The 12,125-nt window shown below is 45.5% G+C and overlaps 1 protein-coding gene across 2 annotated transcripts in view; it reads left to right on the forward strand.

Annotated features, from left to right (window-relative positions):
• Positions 1-12,125, forward strand: part of arsb (arylsulfatase B) — a 134,514-nt gene that overhangs the window by 33,493 nt on the left and 88,896 nt on the right. For both annotated transcript variants that reach the window (XM_072515997.1, XM_072515996.1), the window contains exons 2-4: positions 1,749-1,935; positions 3,357-3,547; positions 6,296-6,503. In XM_072515997.1, coding sequence (XP_072372098.1) covers positions 1,749-1,935; positions 3,357-3,547; positions 6,296-6,503 — 586 coding nt within the window. The remainder of the gene's footprint in view (positions 1-1,748; positions 1,936-3,356; positions 3,548-6,295; positions 6,504-12,125) is intronic.

A 12,125-nucleotide genomic window follows, 5' to 3' on the forward strand; every position in this document is an offset into this window, starting at 1 on the left:
GAGGGTAGTGGGTGCCTGGAACTCGCTGCCGGAGGAGGTGGTGGAAGCAGGGATGATAGTGACATTTAAGGGACATCTTGACAAATACATGAATAGGATGGGAATAGAGGGATACGGACCCAGGAAGTTTAGAAGATTTTAGTTTAGACGGGCAGCATGGTCGGCACAGGCTTGGAGGGCCGAAGGGCCTGTTCCCGTGCTGTACTTTTCTTTGTTCTTTGTTCTTTAGAATTGAATAAAATGACACTGGCAATTAATGTTCAAAACAATGTGACTGGCCATGTGTTACTGTTATGATTCCCATGGAGACCTTTTAAAGAGATATTTAATTTCCCAGTGACCAACTTTTTAAAAATGAATTTAGAATACCCAATTATTTTCTTTCCAATTAAGGTGCAATTTAGCCTGGCCAATCCACCTACGCTGCACATCTTTTTTTGGGTTGTGGGGGTGAGACCCACGCAGACATGGGGAGAATGTGCAAACTCCACACTGACAATGACCCAGGGCTGGGATCGAACCTGGGTCCTCGGCACCGTGAGGCAGCAGTGCTAACCATTGCACTGCCCTTCCCAGTGACCAACTTAAAGGAATTGCATGACAGGATTTTGAGTTTTATGATAACGAACAAGCTAAAAGTTGTATTGAACTTTGGTAAGGCCATAGCTGGAGTACTGAGTGCTATTCTGGTTGCCACATTATAGGAAGGCACTGGAGGGGGTGCAGATGCAATTCACCAGGATGTTATGAAGAGAGGTTGGATAGGCTGTACTCACCTGTGTGCCACTGGTGGTTCTGTTTGCCTGGTGCATATCGTGGGGAATCTGTCATGATTTAAGTCGGCGCGCCCTCATGCCGATGTGAATGGATAATGTAAATGGTGGGGGGAGGTGGGGAGCTGCCTGATTAACATATTAAAGTTGGGATTCCCGTTATCTCATTGACGGGGGCAGGGAAATCGCACCAACTGAAAGCCGTTTTGGGACCAACGCTGATTCTCTGCCCCCTCTGCAGTTCCCACTGCAAAAACGGGGTCGGAACATTCTAAACCCCCCCCCCCCAGAAAGACTGGCCACAGTTAGCCCCAGCTGCTCTTGCCTTTGTTTTTGTTTGCACCTTACTTCGACTTCTCTTGACCCGTGGAAACCAAGCCACCAGGCCTGTTACCAGGCAGACCTCCTAACCGGCAACATTACTCTCTTCATTATCCTATTTTATCTTAAATTAAAGAGACGGTTTAAGAGATAACAACCTTATGCAATTTCCATTCAGAATAGCCACTAATGTGTTTTAACCATTCATGCTCGCATCTAAATTAAAATGTGACACAAGAATCTTGTTCACTGTGTTTGAAGTTGTACAGCAACCTAAAACCTAAATTAAATATTACAGCATTAAACAATAGCAACTTGCATTTACGCAGCTCCCTTCAAATAGTGAATCATCCCAGGGTGCAGGCACATTATTAGCAAAGTTTGACACTAAATCACATAAGATATGAGGATAGGCAATCAAACGTTTGGTCAAAGTGACAGGTCTTGAGCAGTATTGTTAAAATATTGTCAACTCCTCTAGCCTTATTTTCTGTACATTGTGAAGAAGAAAAAATGGAACCCAGCAGATGCAGTCAACGTGTACAAATGATTTCAAAGCACCAATTATTGTATACAGCGGTGTCAGGTGTTGCATAGCAACAGTGCTTTCACACACAGCCATCTGCAGCTTAATTATTCATGGTTTCTCTGCAGATCCACACTGGTTTACAACATGAGATCATCTGGCCTTGTCAACCATACTGCCTCCCATTAGATGAAAAACTGCTACCTCAACTGCTCAAGGAGGCTGGTTATAGTACTCACATGGTGGGGAAATGGCACTTGGGCATGTACAAGAAAGAGTGCCTCCCAACGCAGAGAGGATTTGATTCCTATTTTGGTAACTATAATCTTTCAGTTTACTACATGGTTTTAATGGTCAGGTCATTCTTCCTGCCTGAGACAAAGTCAGTTCACCTTTGTCCTGCACTTGTAAAGTTACATTGTTACTCCTACAAAGACTTTTTAGGACCACAAGTGGGGACAGTTTCACTACAAATGGTGCACTAAGATACCACCTCCATCACTACCTCTCTCAGGAAGTATTTTTCACACTTTTCCCTGTCGGCTGTACCCGTTTGGTGCTTTCCAAATATTATTTCCGATATTCCAAATCCCATTTTTAAACACAAGAACATTTCAGCTGTACCCACTCAAAGAAGCTCTGACACGTGGTCACCCAGTTAAACAGTGTGCTAGAATTCCATGATGTGTAGCATGCAGTATACGTGTTTAACCATCACTCTTGCACACTCAGTGGGTTTTTTTTAAACTTCTCTTTTCTCTGTACATTTTCCTCCACTCCCATCCCATTCTCTCTGCTTTTGCTGCGGGTATTGGTCTGCTGGTGGCAGAAAACTTCTGATGTCTCACCCCAGGGTCACTCTTAATGAGGCCATACTGCTGAACTGAACAGCTGAACTCACGCACCTGTCACGGTTACCCATATCTTCATGCTCTCCAGTGGTTACTGGATTGGGAACAGCATCCTTGGCTATCATCCCTCTTTCCCAAGATCTCCCATCCCTGCCCCTCTTCCCTCCGCTGTCACAACTTAGTGATTTGAGGTCCACACTGGCTCAGATCTGCTAATTTAGTACAGAACAGGGACCGAAGTTGGAACTTAAGTTGGCTCACATGGGTACGCTTATTTTTTTCCCATCGTTCGAGACAACTGTTTCCATTGTTAGTTATTCCATTGTCAGTTATTCCATTGAGCACAGCAGTTTATAATTTTTTGCTGCATTCATGTGAGCTCTTTTAAAATAAATTCATTCTTGGGATGTGGGTGTCGCTGGCTGGGCCATCCCTATTTGCCCCTGAACCGAGTGCCCTGCTAGGCTATTTCAGCTGTTAAAAGTCAACTGCATCGCTTTTTGGGTCTGGAGTCATATGTAGGCCAGACCAGGTAAGGACGGCAGATTTCCTTCCCTGAAGGACTTTATTGAACCAGATGGGTTTTTACGACAACTGGCAATGGTCATCATTAGACTTTTAATTCCAGATTTAGAATTCAAATTTCACCATGGATGGATTTGAACCCAGGACCCCAGAGCAGTACCCCGGGTCTCTGGATTCCTAGTCTAGTGACAATACCACTACACCACTGATGTGTGTAATGCATTTTTTTAAACTTTGGCCAATACACCTTTTAATTCACCCTTGGATTATCATGCAAATTACTAAAGTTTTACACCGATACTATCATGTTTCCACTTCCGGGGGATTGTGTTGCTTCAACAACTATCGTTTACACTTTAGGTTACTTGTTGGGCAGCGAGGATTATTACACTCACGACCGTTGTTATTACATTGCGCCACTGAATGTCACTCGCTGCGCACTGGACCTCCGTAACGGAGAGCAAGCTGCTCCTGGATATACGGACAAGTATTCAACCCATCTGTTTACGCAGAAAGCCATTGAACTTCTATCCCAACATGACTCTGCACAGGTTGGTGCACACCATATAATCTTGAATAAGGTTGTTTCATTATAGCGGCTGCTACCCTTTAATGGTGGCCACGAAGGGGAGTGTGAAGCCAGATTCTCCAGAATCGAGATAGGGTAATGGCTAAGATTGCCCATTCTTTGTATTTCGCTTGACAACCTGTCATTTAAAAAAATATTTTTACATTTTATACACTGTTCATTTAGGGTAGATGCGTCTGTTAAATATAAAAATAGTTATCCTCTGTATTGATTCTCCCTCCCATTGTTGTTTCAGGCCCTCCCCCAGGTTGCTTATTATACAGTGTCCAGTTATCTTCTTACATGTGTGCAGTGTTTTCCCCTTCCCTCCCCACCACCCCCCGTGTCGATTGGCCCCACTTTATTTTCAGCATTTCTTTGGGGGTTCCATTTCTTGTGGCCTTGCTCTCGGCCTCCCCCACTCTGTTGGCTGGAGGCCTTGATCAGGCCATCCTCTGACCCTCGAATAGCGAATTTGATTTTGCCCGAGTGGAGAAATTCCGACAGGTCTACCAGTCAGTCTCGGCTGCTGTTCGGCAGCTGAGCAGGAATCTCTGGCGGGCAATTAGGAATCAAAGGAAAGGGCATCAGCCCTTGTCCCATAAATGGTTCTGGCTTGTTCGATAACCCGAAGACTGCCAATCTTGGGCATGGTTCTACTCTACAACTTTGGATATTGCCTTGAAGAAGGCTGTCCAAAACCTGACAAGTCTGAAGCTTGCCAAGAATATGTGGGCATGTTTGGCTGGGCCTTCCTGGCACCGTTCACATTTGTCCTCCACCCCCAGGACGAGCAGCTGAATATTGTACCTAAGTCAGTAGCTAGGAGGTCAGAGTGACTGTACGGAACAGGAGAACGGAGGATTTCAAAGGAAAACAACACATTCAGATGAAGCGAGGATTGGCTGTTCTTTTTGTTTTTGATGTGCTTCATGAAGATAAACATTATGCAAAAATTAAACACTGGGCTGGATCATATGCTGATGATGGGATCCCTAGTGTGAATTATCAGATGACCACCCTTAATTAGTATCAGGTGGGATTTCGTTAGTGAACAAATCCCAGGTATCCATTATGGAGAGTTTGGGGGAGGGGCTCGCCCACCACTTGTTAATTCATAGCAACGGTTGGATGAGGCATTAATTTCCCACTTAAGGGCTTCAATTGGCTCAAGGGAAGGGGGGCCTATCTGTAAATTGCGATGGGGGCGGATTGATAGGCCTGTCCCCAATAGCATGGCCATCCACCTGTTTTCCAACCCACACGTGATTCATAATATTCAGGCCATGGGGCTCACGAGGCTTTGAAACCTCAGAGATCAGGATGGGGACTGAATTTCTGAAGCACATGGATATGTGTGTCGTTCATGTGTATTGCACCAGTCCCCCTGATGCCTGAAATGCTGTGAGTAAGTTGCCACAGAGCTAGAAGGTTTTAATTTTTAATTCCCTGGGATCAAATGACCTCTGATTCTCTGAAAATCCCCTAAAAGGCTATCAATTTTCTGAAACCTCCGATACCGATTTTCATTTCTTTAGAACAGCATTGGCGCAAGTATTAAATAATGAGCCTTTTAGGTGTTTTCCTGATGTTTCTGGGGTTCACACAAGATTTGTTCTTTATTTTTATGCTTTAATAAAATGGCAAGAAGTAGGACGGGCTTCAGCTGGAGTATTGCTTTCATTCCGGACCCCATACTTTAGAAAGGATGTCAAGACGTTGGAGTGGGTGCAGAGGACATTTACAAGAATGAGACCAGTGATGTGATACTTCACTTACATGGAGGCAGTAGAGAAGTTAGGGTTGCCCTCCTTAAGATAATAAGATCAAGGATAGATTTAACGGAGGTTTGATATTTAGTATTTATAAGAGGACTACAGTACTTTTTATTATTTGGGGGCCAGGGTTGGTGACGATGGAAGGGCTTTGGGGACCAGGGTTGGTGATGATGGAAGGGCTTTGGGGGCCAGGGTTGGTGACGATGGAAGGGCTTTGGGGACCAGGGTTGATGATGATGGAAGGGCTTTGGGGGCCAGGGTTGGTGACGATGGAAGGGCTTTGGGGGCCAGGGTTGGTGACCAGATCGCTATCCTTGGAGCAAGAGAAGCTAAGGAGAGATTTACTGGAGGTTCTCAAAATTATGGAGGGATTTAATATAGTAAATGAGGAGAAACATTCCATTGGCAGACCGGTCAATAACCAGAGAACACCAATTTAAGAACCAGAAGGGAGATGAGAATTTCTTACACAGTTTGAGTCTGGGTTGCTCAAACCGAAAGTCTTTGGAAGCCGATTCAATTGTAACCTTCAAAAGGGAATTAGATCTCCGCTAGAAAATTAAAACAACTGTTGGCCTATGGAGAAAGAGAAGAAGAGTAGGACAAATTAGATAGTTCTTTACAGAGAGCTAGCACAGACATGCTGGGCTGAATGGCCCCTTTTTCAATGTATGAGTTTATGTGGCAGAATTAGTTTTGACGTTGAAGGCTAAGTAAACAACAAAACCTCAGATAGTGAGCTACTCGCCCTGCCTCCTGTCTGGTTTAACTTTGAGAACCAGAAAGCTTTCAAGAACCAATCAGGCAGTCACACAGTTGACAGTCTGAGCAAATTGGTAGCCTGATTCTCCAATGCAAGAGCTCCATTGGCCTCCAATCAGATGATCTGTAATTATCACTAATTGTGACCCTTCACTGTCTAAGTAATCTTTCCAAAATCTGCACTCTTGCAGCCTCTATTTCTGTACCTGCCCTACCAGTCCGTCCACGTACCTCTTCAAGTCCCTGAGGAGTACATGACGCCATACAGTTTCATCCATGATGAGCAACGGCGTCAGTATGCAGGAATGGTATCGGCAATGGATGAAGCTGTGGGGAACATCACTGGTGCTCTGCAGAAGTACGGATTCTGGAACAATACCGTCTTAATCTTCTCCACTGGTAAGGCAAGTGACGGGGGTAATGCTGCATCCTGTGACTGGTCACATTAACTGTAAAGAACTGCAGATCATTTCAGTTATTTTGCAACGCGCCATATTCTATTTCTAAGAGCACTGGTGGACACTCTGCCTTCAGGCCTGTACTTAATGAGTTTGTGAGGAAGGCCATCACATTTGTGTAGCATTTGTATTGGATACTATTTTAGATTCCAAAATTAAAATTTTACCGCCTTGCTGGTGTTGCTAACTTTTGGTTGGTTCAATTGGCTTTGTTTTATAGCCTTTGCTCTAGAGTCGCCAGGTATCTTTATGATACCACCACGAGGTTCAAGTTCAAGTAATGATCAATAACTCAACACACCAATTAGTAAGATTCAAATCAATACACATTTATTATACACAGTAAATCGCTACTCGTGCATAAACTCTACTTTCTAGGCTATTTCTATAACTAACAGGCCTATACTTAGCTTCGGACTGGCCCACCAGGTCAGGGGAACAAATGGCCTATCGTTCGGGTTCTGAGTCTGCGGGATTCAAAAGCTGGTATGGACTGGTAGCTAGGAGCGCCTATCTCGTAGCGAGCGTTGACTTGAGACTTATTTTCTTGGAGGCCGCCAGACAGTTTACTCTCGGGTTGCTTCGCGTTGCTGAGTGACCCTGTCAAGAAGGACGATTTGAACTTGGGGGCTTTAGTTTATAGTCCCCAGGGGCTTCCCACCCTTCAGGGCGGACCCCGTACCTGGTTTCAAGTGATTGGAGTTCGTTCCAATCGCTTGGTTCGATTTCTCCAATGCTGGAGCGTTTACCTGATTGTTGGACGGTCTTTAAGTTAACCTCTTTTGTGTCGGCTCCTGCTGGTGCAGAGGAGTGTGGCTTGGCCTTGTTTACCGCAAAATGTTTCGATTGTTCCCGGAGATCGCTCATTACTGTGTAGATGGCTGCTACATTACTACGCAGATGGCTACTTGTATCAATGCTGTCTGGGTTTCTGCAGAGTCTAATACACAGTAACGTTGCACCTGCTAGTTTTTGCCTGTGTTGGCTGAATTTCCCTTCAGCCTTTGCGGTTCTCCATTTTAAGTCGGGAAGTGGCCAACTCGGGTGGCTACACTGAACTGGAAAATGGGTAGGTTTATTTTTTTTTTTAAAAGTCATTTACGGGATGAGGCACTTGCTGTTAGGCCAGCATTTATTGCCCAGCCCCGGTTGCCCTTCAGAAGATGGTGGTGAGTTGCCTTCATGAACCGTTGTAGTCCCTGTGGTGTAGGTACATCCACTGTGCTGTTAGGGAGGGAGTTCCTGTATGTTGCCCTAGTAACAAGTGAAGGAACAGCGATGGTTAGATCCTCTCTTGTAGGATATGGTCATTGCCTGGCGCTTGTGTGGCGCGAATGTAACTTGCCACTTGTCAGCTCAAGCCTGGATATTGTCCAGGTCTAGCTGCACTTGGATATGGACTGCTTCATTATCTAAGGAGCAGCGAATGGTGCTGAACATTGTCAGTCATCTGCGAACATCCCCACTTCTGACCTTCTGATGGAAGAGAGATCATTGATGAAGCAGCTGAAGATGGTTGGGCCTAGGACACTACCCTGAGGAACACTTGTAGTGATGTCCTGTAGATGAGATAATTGACCTCCAACCACCACAACCATCTTCCTTTGTGCCAGATATGACAACAATCAGCAAGGGTTTTCCCTCTGATTTCCATTGACTCCAGTTTAGCTAGGGCTCCTTGATGCCATACTTGGTCAAATGCTGCCTTGATGTAAAGGGCAGTTACTCTCACCTCACCTCTCATATTCAGCTCTTTTGTCCATGTTTGAACTAAGACTGTAATGAGGTCAGGAGCTGAGTGATCCTGGTGGTACCCAAACTGAGCATCCATGAGCAAGTTATTGCTGAGTAAGTGCCGCTTGATAGCACTATTGATGACTTCATTCATCACTTTGCTGATGATGGAGAGTAGACAGGGCAGTGGATAGGGCAGTAATTGGCTGGGTTGGATTTGTCTTGTTTCTTGTACACAGGACACACCTGGGCAATTTTCCACATTGCTTAGTAGATGCCAGTAGCTGTACTGGAACAGCTTGGCTAGGGGTGCGGCCAGTTCTGCAGCACAAGACTGCAGTACTATTGCCGGAATGTTGTCAGGGCCTATAGCCTTTGCAGTATCCAGTGCCTTCAGCCTCTTCTTGAAAACACATGGAGTGAATCGTGTGTTGGCTGAAGACTGACATCTGTGATGCTGGGGACCTCCGGAGGAGACCGAGGTGGATCATCCACTCGGCACTTCTGGCTGAAGATTATTGTGAATGCGTCAGCCTTGTCTTCTGCACATAGGTTCTGGGCTCCTCCATCATTGAAGATCGGGATATTTGTGGAGCCTGCTCCTCCACTGAGTTGTTTAATTGTCCACCACCATTCACGCTGGATGTGGCAGGACTGCAGAGCTTAGATCTGATGCTTTTGTTGTGGAATCGACTAGCTCTGTCTATTACTTTCTGCTTATATTATTTGGCACTCAAGTGTTGTAGCTTCACCAGGTTGACACCTCATTTTTGGTATGTCTGGTGTTGCTCCTGCCATGCTCTCCTGCACTCTTCGTTGAACAATTTAACTTAAGTTAAGAGTGAAATATCGGCAGGAAGTTTTCACATGGTTCTATAATTAAATAGAATGCCCACAGAGGAAGGCAGTTGTATGCTCCATGGTATGGATTATTTATTGTGGTAGTCACATGGGAGGTGCAAACTCAGAAACAGTGGTGAGTGAAAGGGGCATGAGGGTCCAGGTAGACAGATCATTAAAATGGACAGATATATCTTAGGGAGCATATATGGGCCTTGGAGGGGGTAAATCTTAGATTCATCATCATTTGTTTATTTTTTTAACTCTTTCTCTCATGTGATGGGGGGGGGGGGGGGGGACAGCGTTTGTTATCGCTCCCTCCATGCCCTTGTGAATCATAGAATTTACAATGCAGAAGGAGGCCATTCGGCCCATCGAGTCTGCACCGGCTCTTGGAAGGAGCACCCTACTTAACCCCACACTTCCCCCTATCCCTGTAACCCTGCAACCCCATCAAATCTAAGGGCAATTTAGCATGGCCAATCCACTTAACCTGCACGTCTTTGGACTTTGGGAGGAAACCGGAGCACCCGGAGGAAACCCACGCAGACACTGGGAGAACTGCTGCCTCCGCACAGACAGTGACCCAAGCGGGAATCGAACTGGGACCCTGACGCTGTGAAGCCATAGTGCTAACCACCATGCTGCCGTGCTGCCCACTATGCTACTGTGCTGAAGGAGGTGGTGAGCTGTCTTTGGCAAGCTATGTGGTGTAGGTACACCCACCGTTCTGTCAGGGAGGTATTTCCATGATTTGTGACCCAGCGACGGTGCAGTAACGGCGATATGGTTCCAAATCAGGATGGTGTGTCGCTTGGAGGTGAACTTGCAGGTGGTGGTGTTCCCAAGCATCATCTGCGCATGCCTACCTGGGTGCTAGACGTTGCGGGTTTGGTAGAGTGATACCTGGACTCCAGGGGTTAAAATTTATATTGAGATTATACAAACCGAGATTGTATTTTTTGTAACTTAGAATTTTAAAGGAATGATTTGATAAGAGTTCTCAAAATATTGAAAGGAACAGCAAGGTAGATTGGGGAAAACGTTTTTTTCTGATTGAGAGTCTAGGCCTAGGGGCATAGTCTGAAAGTTAGAGGCAGAGCTGTCTGGAGTGAAATCAGTGCTTCTTCATTCACGGAGGGTGATACAAGTTTGGAAATCTTTCCCACAAAAGCAACCATTATTATATTAGGTTAATTGTTCATTTTAAAATTGAGATTGTTACACTTTTGTTACCCATAGCCTTTGATACTTTTGGCTATGTGAAGTTAAAACAAACATTAACCTTGATCTCTGTGAACTGGCTGTGTTTGTGTAACCTACCTCTTCACTCAAGGAGCTATACTCCGAAAGCCAGTGATTCCAAATAAACCTGTTGGACATTAGCCTGGTGTTGTAAGACTTCTTGCTGCGCCCACCCTCGCCCAACGCCGGCATCTCCACATCATAGATACCTGGTGATCATGCTATAGAAATGCAAATCTTTCTTTAATTCTTTAAATAACGTTGCCAGTTGAATGCTAAAATATCGCATCTGTTCTCATGCAGAAATGGATTTTTTTCACCTATTGTGGAACCTTTTTGTTGCTTTAAAGCAACCTGATCTTCAGATTTGTTCTCCTGGCCCAGAATTTGTTGCCATTTATATACTTTCTCCCTCTATGACTGTGGGCCAGTTATTCCTGACACTGGAGAACATTGACCCTGTTCGGCTGCATATTAGGTTCTTAAGATTATGTAGCGGGCACAAAAGCACCAACTGTTGTGGTGACCCTGATGGCTAAATACACCAAGGGATGAAAGAGAGGCTGGTTTAGCATAGGGTTAAATCGCTGGCTTTGAAAGCAGACCAAGGCAGGCCAGCAGCACGGTTCAATTCCCGTACCAGCCTTCCCGAACAGGCGCCGGAATGTGGCGACTAGGGGTTTTTAACAGTAACTTTATTTGAAGCCTACTTGTGACAATAAGCAATTTTCATTTCAAGTCAGCTTCCAAAATACACCACGGGGAATTTTTGAGCTAGGCATTTTTTTTTAACCAATCTTACTGCTTTAGGAATTCTGAACTTTTAATCCCATGTTTATATAGTTTGTGTTCCCATGTTGGCAGAAATCCTAGACGGAGCTGGGTTTTGATTGGACATCTGTATTGTTATTGTAGGGACCAAGAGTCGTCTGCCTTTCTGTCTGTGCACTCTTCCTGTACTCTCTGCTGTTATGCTGCTGAAACTATTGTTCACATGTCCTTTCTTCAAATCTTTCCCATCTGTATCCTGGTCTAAAACTTGCTTATATTTGCTTAATCTCTATTTGTATTTTTTTCACTTCGACGCAGTTCAGATGTACAACATCTCAAGTGCGCCTCTGCACCCCTCCCCCCACCACCCCCCTCTGCTGCTGAGTTCAAGGTAGACAACACTCACAAAACATTTCACAGGACGCTCCCCAGCACTGCGACTGCAAATATTTCAAACAACTTCTTCCACACCATAAGAATATAACAGAAGAAATCGGCACAGGGGTAGACCCTACAGCCCATTAATGCCATTCAATATGATATTTTCCAGCCATTCCCACTGGCGGGTCTTCTGGCAGTGCCACAGTGTCTGGATGGCACCAACAGTGCCAGGGTGCCAGCCTGGCCAGAGGCCAACCGCCCAGCGGCCTCCGATCACCTGGGGAACAACCCCACCCCTCAAGTGCCGTTCCGCTTGGTCCCTGTTTGTGGGGACCAGTGCTCAACGGTGCCCGGCTGGGATCTCCTCAGTGAGACCGATTGATGCCCGTTTAGATCCAGCGCCAGCATAGCTAAGTGAGCTTATTAGCTCTCTTAACAATGCGAATCTGGGTCCCGCCCGTCGTTAGATCTTGCGAGGCATATTGACTGTCGGAAATCCAGGGAGAGGCCTCTCCCAGGATCTACTGGCCACATCCCGTCTCGATTCCGCCGGGATGTGGCAGGTAAATCCCGCCCAATGTCTCCTCACGTA

The sequence above is a fragment of the Scyliorhinus torazame genome, chromosome 9, assembly GCF_047496885.1.
Source record: "Scyliorhinus torazame isolate Kashiwa2021f chromosome 9, sScyTor2.1, whole genome shotgun sequence".
Lineage (NCBI taxonomy): Eukaryota > Metazoa > Chordata > Chondrichthyes > Carcharhiniformes > Scyliorhinidae > Scyliorhinus > Scyliorhinus torazame.